General features: G+C 37.0%; 1 protein-coding gene across 8 annotated transcripts in view; it reads right to left on the bottom strand.

Annotated features, from left to right (window-relative positions):
- The window catches only part of SFMBT1 (Scm like with four mbt domains 1), a 115,061-nt gene that overhangs the window by 53,296 nt on the left and 42,927 nt on the right, over positions 1–18,838 (bottom strand). For 4 of the 8 annotated variants that reach the window (XM_053929278.2, XM_053929277.2, XM_024556503.4 and 1 more), the window contains exon 2: positions 5,200–5,361. The exons of 1 other annotated variant lie outside the window; for it this stretch is intronic. In XM_053929278.2, coding sequence (XP_053785253.1) covers positions 5,200–5,239 — 40 coding nt within the window. In that variant the 5' untranslated portion in view covers positions 5,240–5,361. The remainder of the gene's footprint in view (positions 1–5,199; positions 5,362–18,838) is intronic. 3 more of the 8 variants (XM_053929281.2, XM_024556506.4, XM_053929280.2) reach the window with 1 other exon arrangement.

Genomic DNA, 18,838 nt, shown 5'->3' with positions numbered 1-18,838 from the left:
CTATGAAAGATATATCATATCACATCAAAAGAACAGAGGAACCAATGTGATAGAGATATATACATTTCATCAATTAATAACATCTATAACAAGAAAAATCAACTTGCTAAATGGCAGAGTACTTCAGTGAGTCCACTCTCCCAGAAAAGCAGCAAAAACACTGACTAAATAATGAAAATCAACCATTTCAAAGTCCTGAAATTAAATGAAGTCACAGAACAAGCTGAAAAGCATCTCTTCAAGATAAGCTACTGAACTAGAGTTAGAACAGTGGAGTTCTAGCATTCCCATCCCTCATCTCTTCTCACCTCAAAATGTAAATTTCTGAACAGAAAATGTTAATCAGCAAAGGAAACTTCCATGAATGAGCCCCACAGCAGAATCCAGAAGACAGAAGGGGAAAAAACCCCCACTGAAATTAAAGACAGAGCAAGAAAAACTACCCAATCTAAACAACAGAAACAAAAAATTGAAAAAAAAGAAAAATGAAAAGAGCCTTACGAAGTTGTGGGACAACAAAAGATCTAACATTAGAATCCCAGAAGAAGAGAAAGAAAAGAGAGCTGAAAAAGTATTTGAAGAAATAATGGTTGAAAATTTTCCAAATCTGGCAAGAAACTAAGAAAACCCCAAACAAGATAAACCAAAAGGAATCTATGCAAATATACACCACAAACTTCTGAAAACTAAAGACGACAAATATCTTGAAAGCACCAAGAGAAACAATACTTATCTTAAGTGAGGGAGGGGAGAGGGGATTCCACTGAAAGCAGATTTCTCATCAGAAACCATGGAAGCCGCACGGTACAGTATTTTTCAAGATATGAAAGAAAAGAACTTTTTCTATATCCATCAAAAATATCCTTTAATAATAAATGGGGAAATCAAGACATTGTCAAGATGAAGGAAAACGAAGAAATTTTATCACCAGGAGACCTGCTCTTAAAAAAAAAAAAAAACAGCTAAAGGAAATTCTATAAACAGAAATGAAATGTCAGAAGAAGGGAATCTTGAATCTTGGAAAATCAGGAGGAATAAAGGAAAACGAAAAGAATAAAAATATTTTAAAATATATTTTCCTTTTCTTCTTGAGTTTTCTAAATTATGTTTGAATGTTGAAACAAAAATTTTAGTATATGATACAGTTCTCAAAATATGTAGAGGGAATACTTATGACAATTTTATTATAAATAAGAGTAAAGATATGTAAAAGTAGGTAAAGTTTCTATATGAACAAAATGATACCAGCAGACTGTGATAACTTATACAATAAAAAGTTAATACCTAGAGCAACCACTTAAAAGCTATACAAAGAGACACTCAAAAACACTACAGACAAATCTAAAACAGATTCTTAAAAAATGTTCAAGTAGCCCAGAGGAAGTCGGGGGGTGGAAGACAAGAAACAGAGAAAACAAATGAACAAAAATAGCAGACTTTAGTCCTAACATATCAATAATTACGTTAAATATAAAAGGTGTAAGTATGCCAATTATAAGACTGAAATTTTTTTAAAATGACTATATGCTGTTATAAGAAACTAACTTCATGAGAACCAAGATGGCGGCGTAGGTAGACACACTGCGCCTCCTCGCACGACCAGAACTGACAGAAAATCGAATGGCAAAGAATCCCGACACCAAGGAGATAAAAAATAAACATTCATCCAGACCGGTAGGAGGGGCGGAGATGGGCACAGGGGCGGAGAAGACTCGCGTGGCCGTGGCAGGACAGAGACTAGCGGAGCATGGGACCAACGGCACAGGCAGTCCGACCACTAGCAGACCCTGCGGCCCCACATTTGCGAACAGATAAACTGGACCAACGGCGGGGAGCGAAGCAGACCCCACAACCCAGGGCTCCAGCGCGGGGAAATAAAGCCTCAAACCTCTGATTGAAAATGCCTGTGGGGGTTGGGGCAGCAGCAGGAGAGACTCCCAGCCTCACAGGAGAGGTCGTTGGAGAGACCCACAGGGGCCTAGGGCATGTACAAGCCCACCCACTAGGGAACCAGCACCAGAGGGGCCCAGTTTGAATGTGGGTAGCGGAGTGAAATACTGAAATCTGGTGGAGAGTGGAGCAGGTGCCATTGCTCCCTCTTGGCCCCTCCCCCACGTACAGCGTCACAGTGCAGCGACCAGCGTTACCCCGCCTCAGGGAACACCTAAAGCTCCGCCCCTTTAAGTAACAGACACACCAAGACAAAAAAAAAAAAAAAAAAAAGGCCCAAATGACAGAACACTTCAAAGCTCCAGAAAAAATACAACTAAGGGAGGAAGAGATAGCCAACCTATCGGATGCACAGTTCAAAACACTGGTTATTAAGACGCTCACAGAATTGGTTGAATTTGTTCGAAAAGTAGATGAAAAAATGAAGTCTATGCTAAAAGAGACAAAGGAAAATGTACAGGGAACCAATAGTGATGTGAAGGAAACTGGGACTGAAATCAACGGTGTGGACCAAAAGGAAGAAAGAAACATCCAACCAGAAAACAATGAAGAAACAAGAATTCGGAAAAATGAGGAGAGGCTTAGGAACCTCCAGGACATCTTGAAACGTTCCAACATCCGAATTATAGGGGTGCCAGAAGGAGAAGAGGAAGAACAAAAAATTGAAAACTTATTTGAACAAATAATGGAGGAAAACTTCCCTAATCTGGCAAAGGAAATAGACTTCCAGGAAGTCCAGGAAGCTCAGAGACTACCAAAGAAGCTGGACCCAAGGAGGAACACGCCAAGGCACATCATCATTAGCCAAGATGAAACAGAAGGAGAGAATCTTAGAAGCAGCAAGAGAAAAGAAGACAGTTACCTACAAAGGGGTTCCCATAAGACTGTCAGCTGATTTCTCCAAAGAAACCTTACAGGCAAGAAGGGACTGGCAAGAAGTATTCCAAGTCATGAAAGGCAAGGGCGTACATCCAAGATTACTCTATCCAGCAAAGCTATCATTTAGAATGGAAGGGAAGATACAGTGCTTCTCAGATAAGGTCAAGTTCAAGGAGTTCATCATCACCAAGCCCTTATTATATGAAATGTTAAAGGGACTTACCTAAGAAAAAGAAGATAAAAAATAGGAACAGTAAAAATGATAGCAAACTCACAGTTATTAACAACCACACCTAAAACAAAAACAAGAGCAAACTAGGCAAACAACTAGAACAGGAACAGAACCATAGAGATGGAGATCACATGGAGGGTTGTCAACAGGGGAGGGGGAGAGGGGGGGAAAGGTACAGAGAATAAGTAGCATAGATGATAGGTGGAAAATAGACAGGGGGAGGGTAAGAATAGTGTAGGAAATGTAGAAGCCAAAGAATTTATAAGTATGACCCATGGACATGAACTATAGGGGGGGAATGTGGGAGGGAGGGGGTGGGCAGGGTGGAGTGGAGTGGGGGGGAATGGGACAATTGTAATAGCATAATCAATAAATATATTTTTTTAAAAAGAAACTAACTTCACATATGATATAGGCAGGTTGAAAGTCCAAAAATGAAAAAGATATACACTATAAACATTAATCTAAAGAAAGCAGGAATAGGCAAATCCTCAGAGACAGAAAGTAGATTAACGGTGATTGCCAGGGGCTGAATGGAGCAAGAATAAGAATATTCTTGAATTAGCAAGAATAACGGCTAATGGTTTCTTTGGGGGGTAATGAAATGTCTTAGAAATAGTAGTGATGGTCACACAACTGTGTGAATATGCTGAAAACCACTGAACTGTACACTCTATAAGGATGAATTTTATGGTATGTGAATTTTATCTTTAAAAAAAGAAAAAATATATCACTAGAATTTTTAAAAATCTCAATAGTTTAAAAAATCATTATTAATTAAAAAGCAGACAAACAATAAAATAAATGACCTAAAGACATGAAGACACTATACCGAAGAGGATATAGGATGGCAAATAAGGACATGTTCAACACCACTAGCCATTAGGAAAATGCAAATTAAGACCAGGATAAGCTGTCATTATTACATGCCCATCATAATGACTTAAATAAAAAAGTTACAATACCAAATGGCAGTGAGAATGCAAAGAAACCAGATCTCTCATATATTGCTAGTGAGAATGTAAAATGGTACAACCGCTCTGAAAAGTAGTATGGCAGTTTCTCTACTAAACATATGATCCAGCAATTGTGCTCATAGATATTTAACGCATAAAAATGAAATTTTATATACACTATTGCTCATTAAAACTGTATTTGTAGCAGCCAAAAACTGGAAGCAACCAAAATGTACAATAGATGAATAGTTAACCAAACTGTAGTATTATCCATGGAATACTACTCAGCAATAAAAGGGAACAAACATTGATATGTGCAAGAATTTGGATGGATACTAAGGGCATTATTTTAAGTGAAAAAAGCCAACCTCAAAAAGGCACATGCTATGTGCTTCCATGTATGTACCATTCCCAAAATGCCAAAATCATAAATACAGAGAACAGATTAATCGTTGCCTGGGGTTAGGGAAGGCTGGGGGGAAAAGGGCAGGTATAAGTATGAATGGATAGAACAGAGGAGCTCTTTGTGATGATGGAATACTGAAGTGGTGATCACAAGAATCTACACGTGATAAAATGATTCAGAACTATATACACTTTATACATATGTCATTTGCCTGGCTTTTGCACTATACTTAAATAAGAAGTAACTAATGGCAGAATCTGGTGGAGGGTACATGGAACCTATCTTTGCAACTTCATATGAGTATATAATTATTTCAAAATAATTCAGAAGTAACTATCAAAGTTAAAATTTTATTTTTTAAAAAAGAAGTCTGGCCCTGGCTGGTGTGGCTCAGTGGCTTGAGCACCCGCCTGTGAACCAAAGGGTCGCCAGTTTGACTCCCAGTCAGGGCACATGCCCAGGCTGCAGGCCAGGTCCTCAGTAGGGGGCACACAAGAGGCAGGCACACATTGACGTTTCTCTCCCTTTCTCCTTCCCTTCCCCTCTCTCTAAAAATAAATAAATAAAATCTTTTAAAAAATTAGTCTGTTCATAAAATTATTTACTCTTTCAGCAAACATTATGAGCACCCCCTAGTTCTACGTTCTCTGCCAGGTACAGGGAAATACAATTCATATCTTCAAGGAGCTTTCTGTTCAGTATTAGGAAGACAAGTCAGACAATGTAACACAGAAAAGTAATGTAATTCTGCACTCTGAAGAATAAATTCTGCTCACCAAAACCAATACCTGCATCAAGCTGCTGCTCCCCGTTCATTTCCACAGCACACAGACTATCTCCTCCCCAAAGAACAGGCCTTACAGTTCTGCTATGATCGGAAGATTACTTGCAGGTCTCAAGCAACCATCAATGGGCATCCAAGGGTCCAAATGAAAGTGCTAAAAAATAAAAAAAATTAAAAGAACACATGAATAGCCTGAAGCCCAAGTGTGTTTACTCATTCATAAGACAGGGCACTCCAGTGGGTTGAGAGGATAGATAAAACAAAAATGCACTGACAGGAATAGATGAGATTAGAGAAAAACTTGACACCTTTTCTAATTTTTAAGGCTCTGTGTGTGTGTGGAGAGAGAGCTCTATCAAGATCTTGATACCTAAACATCACAAGAAATTAACATATAAATGAATCATTACCCTTTAAACTTAGATTATAATATGGGTTGGACAAAAAGTCCATTTAGTTTTTTCTGTAAAATAAAAGACATATTTTTCATTTCATCAATAACTTTTTTGATTTGGATATTTTGAGTATGTCAGCTATCTCCTGCTATTGGCTCCTAATGGGTAGTGGCCAGGGGGTGCTGCTAAACATCTTCCAATGCATAACACAGCCCCACAGCAAAGAATTATTTGGCCAAAATGTCAATAGTACCAAGAAACATCACAAACCACTTTTAACACGTTCCATCAGTCACAGCACCTTCTCCATACATTACACAAATCTTTTTTTATGTTTCAGTTGCATTTTTACCTGTCTTAAAATAATAAATGATAATATACCAAAAGTGGTGCATATTTTCTTCCATCTTCAATATTAAAGTGGCTGCACAAAATTATTCACCAATTTTGAGTTTTTCTTAAATGCATGCTGATGACAACTGTCACAATACAATCTAACAAATTTTTTATGAATGAAGTTAAAGACAACTAAGCATTACTAGAGCCATCGTACGGAAAAAACTAAAACTTTTTAGCCAGCCTAATACTTAGCACCATGATTCCTATCCACAAAAACTCTAAATCGTAATGAATTCCTGGGTCGTGGGGGGAAGTTACCTTTTTCAAAGCTCTGCCTTACCTAATGAATAATATTGAGGTTATAGTATATTACCTTATTTAGTTTTCCATTCCATTTATCTAAAATATTATGCAGATCCAAAAAGTATCAACTATATTAATCTACAATTACACTTATAAAAGAGAACCTCTCCAAAAGAAGCTCAAACCCACTTATTCTTTTTTACAACAGCTTTATTGGGATATAATTCACATACCAAAATTTACCATTTTAAGTATACAATTCAAGAATTTTTAGGAAATTTGCAGAGTTGTATAATCACCACTCTAATCCAATTTTAGCATATTCCTATTTTCCTAAGAAGAAACTTCATTCCAATTTCCAGTTCCTCTCCATTCCATCCCTAGCTTCAGGCAACCATTAATCTGCTTTCTCTCTCTAGAGAGTCTGAGTTTGCTGGACATTTCACATAAATGCAATCGTACAATATATGTTATCTCGCTTCTGGCTTCTTTCACTTAGTGTGTGTCTGATATTCACCCCTGTTGCGGCATGGATGAATCTATTTAATCTTGCTTTAAATACATGTAAAACAACCTAAGATATTGCCTTTGTATATGCACAATAGGTTATAAAAAGTAAATGAAAGGAGGAAAAGGAGTGGCTACAGGAAGGAATGATGTAACTAACCACAGGGGCAACAACACAAAAAACTGAGTGGGATAAGCACTCAACAAGCCACAGCTGTAGTGGGTGAGGCAGGGTCAAGCAACTGTGCACCTCAAAAAGATTTTTATATGTTTTAGAGCCCCCAAATAATCAACAAGTAATCGAGTCTCATGAAAGGGCTTGAAACACTAAGAAAAATTTTAATATACCCCTCGAAAAGGTATAAGGTACCTGAAGCACAACAGCTTCAGGTGAATAAGAGGGATACCTAGGTTCTAGTTCAAGCTCTATTAGTCACTATCAATCTTATACAGACCATATTATGTCAATTTTTAATCTGTGAAGTGGGCATAAGATCTTTTCCAAATTCAAAATTACATTTCATAATGAACATACAGAACGTCTTAACTATTAAAATAATGAATATCCCATTTGAAACAACTGCTAGTTAACTCACAATGGTATCATACAACACAAGCACTGAAACCCACAGTTTCAGGTACTAGCAGTAAAATTTGAAGCCTCTAAATATGCTCTTTTCTCTGTTTACTTTTCTACCGAGCCCAAGCCATTTAAACTTTACCACTCCACCTATTAATTCATATATTGAGCAAACACCAGCTCATGACCATTCACTGTTCTACATGATAAGGATAAAGTGAGACATGGTTCCTGCTTTCATAAAGCTTGTTTTCAACAGGGGGCAGACAGACTAAACCAACTATTTAAAATAATTATCTGAAGTGTTATGAAGAAAAAGCAGTGGGTGCTGAGATAAAACATAATGGCAGACCTAACATAAACTAAGAGGCCATCGACAGCGTCCTTAAACAAAATGGTATTGAAGCTGAAACTAAAGGGGAAATAGCAATCAGGCAGAAAGGGAAGAAGGGAAAGAATACTCCAGGCACAGGGAACAGGACATACTGGGTCGGCCAAGAAGTCCAGATGGTTTTTTCCTATAAAATAAGAGACACATTTTTCATTTTCACCAATAACTTTATTGATTTGGATATTTTGAGTATGTCAGCTACCTTCCCCTATTGGCCTCTATGGGTAGGGCCAGGGGTGCTGCTAAACATCTTCCAATGCATAATAAGATAGCCCCACAACAAAGAATTATTTGGCCAAAATGTCAATAGTACCAAGAAACTTCACAAACCACTTTAACACGTTCACTCAGTCACAGCACCTCCTTTATACACTGCACGAACCTTTTCTTACGTTTCAATTGCCTTTTTTACCTTTCTTGAAATAATAAAGCATAATATGCCGAAAATGTTGTATATTTTCTTCCATCTTCAATATTAAAATGCCTGCACAAAAATTTACCAATTTTGAAGCTTTTTTTAAATGCATGCTGATATGACACCTGTCACAATACAATCTAACAAAATTTTTATGAATGAAGTTAAAGACAACTTCATTCATAGCCGCTGTGCAAAAAATGTATAACAGACTTTTTGACCAACCCAACACAAAGGCTCTAAGGTAGGAAGGCACTGAGAGGAGGCCCCTGTTGCTGGAGCATAGGAACCAAAGTGGCACAATAAAACTGAACAGTAAAAGAAGGAACAACAGCAGCTAATATTCACTCAGGATATACTATATGCTCAGCACTGTCCTAGACATTTGAACATATTAACCCATTTAATACCCCAACAACTCCATGGTGAGCACTGTCATGAGGCAACAGGCACAGGCCAGGTCCTTGACCTACTCAGGGTCCCACAGGTAGTAACAGAACTAGGTTTCAAACACAACAAAATGTCTACGTTCCATGTCCTCAAACACTATAGAATACTGCCTCCTAATGGAAGTTACTGAGGGTTTTTTAAGCAGGGAAAGTAAATAAATGATCAAATGGTTTTTTGGTTTTTTTTTTTAAGAAATCATAACGGAGTGACATCAAAGACAATATAAAACTATAAAATTTCAACATGGCAACAGACACCATAAATAAAATTCAAAGTTAAGAGAGTAGACCTTGAAAGTTCTCTATCAGAAAAAAACCTTTTTGTAACTATGTATGGTGACAGATGTCAACTAGACTTACTGAGGTGATCATTGGCAAATATCATATCACTATGTTGCACCTGAAACTAATGTGTTATATGGCAATTAAACTTCAATAAAAATGAATAAATGAAAGAGATGACTGAAAATATTAGCAAAATATAAAATAATGGGTTAGTTTCCATATACAAGCTCACATAATTCAACAAAATGGGCAAAATATGTAATTAACCCACATTTAAAAAATCAGAGATAATATTTATAAAAATGTGTTCAATCTTTTCCTTATTTTTTCAACTTTCAAGTTGATAAAAACTTTTAACAAAAAGTATCTGATTTGGGCAAAACCAGAAAATAAATGGGAGTACTTGGGGTACAGATTGGTAACACCTCTTTGGAGAGGAATTTAACGATAAATAACCTATAAGATTTAAAAGACAAACTCTTAGAGAGCATTCTACTATTAAGAATCTGTCATACAAAACACATTTGTGGAAGGCTTCATAACCAATGGTATTTGCCACAGAATTATCTGTAATGGTGAAAAAGTAGAGATGGGACAACTTGTATGTCCACCAAATGAGAATGAAATGGCCACACACATCATGATACACTACACTAGGAAACATCCTACAATCATTAGAAGAACTTAGGTAGATACATAAAAACATGTGGGAATGGTGTCTATATTGCTGAGTGAAAAAAAACAAGTGAAGGACAACATTATTTACATTAACTTTTAAAAGTCCTGTGTTCAGCCCTGGACAGTGTGGCTCCATTAACTGGAGCATTGTTCAGTAAACCACAAGGGTGCAGGTTCAATTCCTGGTCAGGGCACATACCTAGGTTGTGGGTTTGGTCCCTGGTGGGGGCACATATAAGAGGTAACCAATCAATGCTTCTCTCTCACATCAATGTTTCTTTGCCTCTCTTTCTCCCTTCCCCTCTCTTTAGAATAAATTCTCATGTCCTTGGGGGAGGATTAAAAAAATAAAAGTCCTGTGTTCACTGTTGGATTTTCAGTCCACATGGTGGCATAGGTAGACATGGTATTTCCATTCTTCCACAACCACTTGAAAATGACAACTAAACTACAGAACAACCATCACTCAGAACCACCTGAAATCTGGCTGAATGGAAGTCCTACCAACTAGAGAATTAAAGAAGCAGCTACATTGAGACTGGTAGGAGGGGCAGAAACGAAGAATAGCCTAGTCCTACACCTCCAAGGGTTGGATAAAAACCAGGAGGGATATCTCGGCTCTAGAGGTCTCCCCAAGGAGGGAGGGTTCCCAGACCCACACCAGGCCTCCAAGCTCAGGGTTCCAGCACCGGGAAGAGGAGTCCCCATAACTTCTGACTGTAAAAACAAGTGGGAATTGAGGCTGAGTGACACAATAGGCTTATGAATTCCCAGGCAGTTCCTCTTAAAGGCCCAATATGGACTTACTCTGATTCACCTCTTCTGAGGTCCAGCACTGGGGAAGTACCTTGAAAAAAAACAGGGACAGAAAGGGCAAAACTGAATTTTCTGGCATCAGGGCAAGAGCTAGGGGGCAGCTTTCTCCCAGATAAAAGTGCTGGCAGAGGCCACTGTTCCTTTGATGAGCCCTTCCCCAGCAGGCCAGAAGGTGGGTGCCATAACTTAGTCTCCATCAACCTGGCTCACACTGTTTGCCTCGCCCTGCAGATTCCCTGAGTCCCTACACCACCCAACTTCATGAAGGAATAGACATACAAGTCCAGGAAGCACAGAGAGTCCCAAATAAGATGGACCTAAAAGGCCCACACCAAGACACATCATAACTAAAATGCCAAAGTTAATGTTAACAGATGAAATGTTAAAGGGTTTTCTTTAAGAAGAAGAAAAAAAGATTTAAAATATGAACACTAAAATGACAATACTTATCTATCAACAACTGAATATAAAATAACAAAACTAACTAGCAAGCAGAACAGAAACAGACTCACAGATACAGAGAGCATTTTGATGATAGCCAAATGGGAGAAGTGTTGGGGGGTGGGTGAAAAAGGTGAAGGAATTAATAATTACAAATTACAGAATAGCCATGGGGACGTAAAGTACAGATTAGGGAGTAGGGTCAATAATATTCTAATAACTATGTATGGTGTCAGACGGGTATGAGATTTATTGGGATGATCACTTAGTAAGTTATATAATGTCTAATCACTGGGGTGTCCACCTGAAACTAATGTACTATTGTATCAATGTCGACTGTAGTTGAAAAATTAAAAATGATTAAAAATATAAGTTCTGTGTTCATTGTTTACTTGACTACATGTCTCTTAACAAAGACTTATTTGTTCCAATGGCATCGTTTATAAAAGGGGGATAATGGTACTGTACCTACCTTCCAAGACTGCAGAGCATTTAGCATAGAGCTGGTTACACAGTAAACACAGAGTTAACATTAACTATTCAAGTTCCCATGGCACTAACTTAGTATATCATCTCTACATATAGTCTTGACACTTCATCACGGGTTTGATGTAACAAAGTCAGTGCTGAATAAATATCTGTAGGTTCACTATGCTTTGAAGATGTTATCCAAAACTTATACTCATAAACTCTTCACATATGCCAGCATATTTTGTTCAGAGAGCCACATAGTACAAAATAAAAATAAAAATAATAATAATAAATTAAGCTTCAAAGCCAAAAAGACATGAGTTGGGAGAAATGCAAGTCTTATATAGCTGAAGGGCTAACACTGATTTTTTTTAAATATATTTGATTGATTATGCTATTACAGTTGTCCCATTTTTTTCTCCCCTTTATTCCCCTCCACCCCGTACCCCTCCTCCCACCAGCATTCCCCCACCTTAGTTCATGTCCATGGGTGGTACATATAAGTTCTTTGTCTTCTCCATTTCCTATATTGTTCTTAATCTCCCCCTGTCTGTTTTGTACCTACCATTTATGCTTCTTATTCCCTGTACCTTTTTCCCCATTCTCCCCCCTACCTCTCCTCGATGACAACCCTCCATGTGATCTCCATACTGTGATTCTGTTCCTGTTCTACTTGTTTGCTTAGTTCATTTTTGTTCTTGGTTTTTTTTAGTTTCGGTTGTTGATAGTTATGAGTTTCTTGTCATTTTACTATTCATATTTTTTATCTCCTTTTTCTTAGATAGGTCCTTTTAACATTTCATATAATAAGGGCTTGGTGAAGTCCTTTAACTTGACCTTATCTGGGAAGCACTTTGCCCTCCAATTCTAAATGATAGCTTTGCTGGACACAGTAATCTTGGATGTATGTCCTTGCCTTTCTTGACTTTGAATATTTCTTTCCAGCCCTTTCTTGCCTGTAAGGTTTCCTTTCAGAAATCAGCTGATAGTCTCACGGAACTCCTTTGTAAATAACTGTCTCCTTTTCTTTTGCTGCTTTTAATATTCTCTCCTTATCTTTAATCTTGGGTAATGGAATTACAATGTGCCTTGGTGTGTGCTTCCGTGGGTCCAACTTCTTTGGAACTCTCTGAGCTTCCTGGACTTCCTGAAAGTCTATTTCCTTTGCCAGATGAGGGAAGTTCTCCTTCATTATTTGTTCAAATAAGTTTTCAATTTTTTGTTCTTCCTCTTCTCCTTCTGGCACCCCAATGATTTGGATGTTGAAATGTTTAAAGTTGTCCCAGAGGTTCCTAAGCCTCTCCTCATTTTTCTGAAGTCTTGTTTCTTCACTCTGTTCTGGTTGAACATTTATTTCTTCCTTCTGTTCTAAATCATTGATTTCAGTTTCTGTTTCCTTCCCTTCACTGTTGGTTCCCCATGCTTTTTTCTTTATTTCACTTTGCATAGCCTTCATTTTTTTCTTCTATTTTGAGACCATACTCAACCATTTCTGTGAGCATCCTGATTACCAGTGTTTTGCACTCTCCAACAGGTTGACTATCTCTTCATCACTTAGTTCTATTTTTGAACCTTTGCTCTGTTCTTTCATTTGGGCCATAGTTTTTTGTCTCGGAGTACATTTTATGTAGTAAGGGGCAGAGCCTTAGTTATTCACCAGGGCAGGGCAACCCACGTCACTCCACTGTAGCACTGTATGTTGGGGAGGGATCCAAGACGGAACAATGCCACTTGCTTGGCTCTTAGTCAGCTCTCAGTCACTTCCCCCGCTCCCCACAAGCAAATTGGGCCCTTCTGGTGCTGATTCCCGAGTGGGTGGATTTGTGTGCATTCTAGGACCATGGGGGTCTCTCCAATGATCCCTCCTGTGAGGCTGGGAGCTTCTCCTGCCGCATCAACTCCCACAGGATTTTTCAGTCAGAGGTTTTGAGGCTTTATTTCCCCATGCTGGAACCCTGGGTTGTGCAGTCTGTCTCACTCCCCAGCTGTTCCTCCTGATTTATCCCCACGCAAATGTGGGACTGCCTGGTTCGCCAGCCACCAACTTGCCCTCCAGGTCCTCCAGCTGCTGCCTTGCCCCATGTCCTCTTTGTGCCAGCTGCCCATCACTACCCCTCCTATCAGTCTGAATGAATGTTTCTTCTTTAACTCCTTGGTTGTCAGACTTCCATACACAGTTTGATTTTCTGGCAGTTCTGGTTATTTTTATTTTGAAATTTCTTGTTGCCCTTCTTTTGGTTGTGTGAAGAGGCAAAGTGTATCTACCTATGCCTCCATCTTGGCCAGAAGTCCCAATTATTCTTTTTCAATCTTACGTCATTTAAATTTTAACCAATGAACAATCCGCTCTAAACTCATGAAGTCTACTGCTGTACAACATCTGTTAGATCTCTCTTTATTGCTAGTCTGCTGTCTTCTTATTCAGTGACACCCCCCCAAAAAAAAACCCTTCGTAAGACAGCCAGCTTAGAATGTGGAAATTTAATTCACCTTTCATTTTATTTCCTCTTACTTTTTTCCTATTTATACTGAATTGTTTTACTATCCTTATCATTGATTTTGGTATTATAATTCCTCTTGTGGTGACCAGAATACATCAAGAGTTATTTTAAATGTTTTCATGAACTGATTTAGACCTTGCTCATGTTATTTAGAATATCTCAGTAAATTAAACAGGTGCCTAGATATTTATAGGGATTTCAAATAAGACATGAAGCCAGAATAAGCCATACTAAAATTTAAAACATTTCTAGGAAATATAAATAAAAATTTAAAAAGCAAAGCTAAGTGTACAAAACAAGCTTTGCTATCACACATACACACACACAAAAATAAAACTCAGGCAGAATAAAATCCAACTGAATTCATTCTTCATTTTTAGTGATACATCTAATAAAACCACCATGGAATAATTAGCTTTTAACAAATCTTTTAAAAGATCTAAAAGTCATCTGAACAAACAGCTATGTGATGCTTTTCCCTTTCATCTTGTTTTTAGTCTACACGTGCAATCCACACTCTAAGCCTATACTACTTACTTGGCTTTGTGTTAATGAACTTTGTTTCCAAGGCTAAAATGAGACAAGTAAAAATATTATGTGAAAAGTTACAATATTGCAAGAGAGACTTCTGTAGGATGGATTCCTCAGCCAAAAGATTTGACATGTCCAATATAAATAACTTTTAAAGCACTTAGGAAGGACAGGAACTCAGTGTGGCTCTAAAGGTATATGAAAGTCCGTCCAGAAAATGTCCAATCATTGTTAATATGAAAACAGTTTGCACAACATCAATGTAGCCTGGCTGCCAAAGAGAGAGGACTGGAATGCACATGTGTGAACAATGATGACCTCATTGTACTAGTCAGTAGGGGCAGTAGATGCCATTGAGTGAGAGTGTGTGCTGTGTGGCCGTCACACTCAAAATGACTGCGTAGGTACAGCAATGAATCTGTATCAAATTTTGCATTAAGCTTGAACATTCCCCCATGGAAACTATACAGATGATTCAGAAGGCCACAGCTGTGGGCAACTGGGGACTGGCAGCTTCATCATGACAATGCACCTGCTCATGCATCACGTTTCATGCAGAGATTTTTGGCACATCAAATCACCAGGTAACCCAGCCTCCTTACAGCCCAGATTTGGTACCTTGTGACTTCTGGATTATCCCAAAACTAAAATCACCTTTGAAAGGGAAGAAATTTCAGAGCATTGATGAGATTCAGGAAAATACGACAGGGGAGCTGATGGCAACTGGGAGAACTGTGTGAGGTCCCAACGTGTCTACTTTGAAGGGGACTGAGGCGTCATTGTCCTGTGTACAATGTTTCTTGTATCTTTTTCAATAAATGTGTCTATTTTTCATACTACATGGATGGATACTTTCTGGACAGACTTCGTATATATCCAGTATGTTGGTTGCAACGAAATTCTTTAATTCAATAAACATTTACCTGACAGGTAAAAGAAAATTCCCACTGAAATCTTAGAATTTACATTCCTAACCCTTTATTCAACAGATGAAAGTCCAATAATTTCAAGTGTGCTGTTAAATTTGGTAAAATGCAAACATTCAGCAAATCAGATGCTCTATTTTTGGCAAAATGGATTAACCCTGCCCTTGACAGGAAGGAGATGCTAATGGTAAAGTTACTATATTTTCTGTTCCCAATAGGTGTAGATTTCTGATGGCTTTTCACTCTCCACAAGTCAATCATCACTCCTTAATCTTGTACATGTCCCATTTGACAGACTATCTACATTAAATGTTATGCTTTCATCTGTAAAATGCCAAATAACCATTAGCGGTAGAAATGTGTTGTTTCATTAGTTATTTGTTGCTCTTGTTCTCAACCTACTGCTACATATTTAACTAGGGAGATAAAAAATAAATCTCATTAGGCCAATCAATCTTAGGCACCGACTGACAAATCTCAGCCATTCATATCATCTAAATCAGCAATTTTCAACCTTTTTCATCTCATGACACATATAAACTAGTTACTAAAAACTGTGGCATACCAAAAAATACACTTTTGGCACATCTGATCAAAAAAATTATATAATTTGGATTCATTCACACCAGACGATTATTATTTTGTTGGCTGTTTTCTTTTTTTTTTTTTTTGACAATTTTAAGGGAAAATAGGTCAGTGCCCTGACTAAATAGTCCGGTATTACATGTTTTAAAAATTCTTACAGTACACTGGTTGAAAATCGCTGATCTAAATTAATTATGACCCTTGACACTAACTTAATTAACTTTTTCATGATTGTGTAAACCCAACACAGGGCATATCTAACTCAGTTCAACAAATCAGCACTAATGAATTTATAAAACCAATAAAGCTTAAGTGAAACCCAGAACTCAAGAATACCCTAATTTTTTTAAAGGTGTTCAACATCATTAATCATCAGAGAAATGCAAATCAAAACCACAATGAGGTATCAGCTTACATGTTAGAATGGCTATTATCAAAAACGACAGAAATAACAAATGTTATCAAGGATGTGGAAAAAAGAGAATTGTTGCACACTGTTGGTGGGAATGTAAATTGGTGCAGCCCCTAGGAAATTCAGTACGGAGGGTCCTCAAAATTAAAAATAAAACTACGATATAAGCCAGCTAGTCCATTTCTGGGTGTTTATCCAAAGGAAATGAAAACACTAATTCAAAAAGATATCTACACCCCCATGTTCATTGTAGCATTATTTACAATAGCTAAGATATGAAAGCAACTTGAATGTCCATCGATGGACAAATGGATAAAGAAAATGTGGTACACACACACACACACACAATGGAATATTAATCTACCTTATAAAAGGAAATCCTGTTATTTGTGACAACATGGATGGATCTTGAAGATATTATGCTAAGTGAATGAAATAAGTCAGAGTAAGACAAAGGCCATATGATCTCACTTACATATGGAATCTAAAAAAAATGAAAAGAAAAACAAAACAAAACAAAAAACCCAAAGTCATAGATACAGAGGACAGATTAGTGGTTGCCAGAGGCAGGGGTGAGGGATGGGTAAAATGGGTTAGGGGTCAGAATGTACATGTCCTGGGACATAATGTACAGCACGGTTAACCATAATTAACAATACTGTACTGTATTTAAAAGCTGCTAAGAGAATAAATCTTAAAAGTTCTCATCATAAGAAAAAAATTTGTTAACTATGTGCGGTGACAGGTATTAAATAAACTTACGGTGGTAATCATTTAGCAATATGAACATTTGTCAAATCATTATGATGTACACCTTGGACTAATACAATGTTGTATATCAATTACATTTCAATTTTTAAAAAGCCAAATTATGAGGAAATATTTTAAAAGGGTTATTTTGGATTAACAATGAGAAATTTCTAAGTAAAACATGGCACAAGCATACAATGTAAATATTACATGGATATTAAAAATTGAGAAATGTTTTTCTTCCCAATCAAAATCCCACAAAGTATTTTATTCATTTTGATGAGCTAATTTTAAAATGCATCTAAAAGAAAAATGTACAATCCAGCTACATTTTGTACAAGATGGTGTGAAACTAGTTCCTTCTATCAAAATATGAAAATAGTGTGGTATTAGTATAGGAAAAGACAAATATATTGATAAAGTAGAACAAGGTTGAGAAATGGACCCATTTATATGAGAATATAGTTTGTAATAAAATGGCATCACAGATCAGTTGTGAATGGATGAATACACAAGATAGTGTGTAAGAACTAGCTATCCATTCTGGGAGGAAAAAATTAGATCCTTGCCGTCACATTAAAAAATAGTCCAAGTGAATTAAAAGAGAAAAACATGAATAACAAGACTGCAAACAAAAGAAAATATAAGAGAAATAGTACTTGTAAGCATCACCTTGGGATAGCATAGACTTCCTTAAGCAAAGAAGCCATAAAATAGATGCATTCGACTACATAAACATTTAAAACTTCTGATTGGCAAAAACAACTTCAAAAACCAAGCTACAGACTAAAAGAAAGTATTTCCAGGATATCTAACACAGGACTAATAGCCATAATCACAGAAAGCACCTATAAATCTATAAAGAAACAAATACCTAACCTAATAGGGAAAAAAAGGTATGGATAGGAATTTTACAGAAGAAAGATGATCAATAATTATATGATAATATGTTCAATGTAAATAACTACGAAAAGTTATTTTTCAATCAAATTGGGGAAAATAAAAGATTAGTAACATCCAATTTGGGAGAAGATACGGAGAAATGGATGCTGTCATTACCAACTGAAGAGCACAAATGGATACAGTCCTTTTTGAGAGAAACTTTATTCCATCACAAGATTTTACTTGCATTCTCTACAACCCAGCATTTCCATTCCCACTATCTGTTTCAGAAAATTAACCAAAAAAAATAAAGAAATAAGTAGCATAACAAAATTGTTCTCACTTCCAGGGCATACACAGAGAAAAAACCCTATGTGTACAAAGTCCAAGAGCCTACATGTATGCTTGAACAGTGTCTGTACTAGGGAAAAATCGAAAACCTCTATATCAAGCAATAAATTAGGGCACATCTATAAGATGGAGAGTTAAAAAGAATGAAATAGTTTAATGAGTGGGTATAGAATTTATATTGGAAGGTTTGTGTACAAATAGTTTATGTGTATGTGTATACGGAATATACTCAAACGTAGGCAAAACTATGTATTTCAAATACACATATATTTGTGCAGATAAGTTTAAAATAGTCTGGGAGAATATGTCCAATCACTACCAGTGGTTAGTCCAGGAAAGGGAGACTCGGGGGAAAAAGAAAGTTTTGCTTTATCTGCATTGGAAAAACATTCTATGATGACAATGTATATATATGCACTTCTATGATTTAAATTTTCATTTTAAGAAAAACAAAAGGCACTCATTGACATGAAAAGTTATTTATTTTTTCTCAACAAATATTTAGCAGAAACCTACTATGTGTCAGGCCCCACCAAAATATTAGAGATATGTATCAGTGAACAAAACTGACCAAAATCTCCGCTCTCGTGAAGCTTACATTTTAGTGGGAAGGAGAAAAGCAT

The sequence above is a fragment of the Desmodus rotundus genome, chromosome 8 (assembly GCF_022682495.2).
Source record: "Desmodus rotundus isolate HL8 chromosome 8, HLdesRot8A.1, whole genome shotgun sequence".
Classification (NCBI taxonomy): Eukaryota; Metazoa; Chordata; class Mammalia; order Chiroptera; family Phyllostomidae; genus Desmodus; species Desmodus rotundus.
Note: the sequence above shows the minus strand (reverse complement) of the source record. Positions and strands in the feature narration are given on the sequence as shown.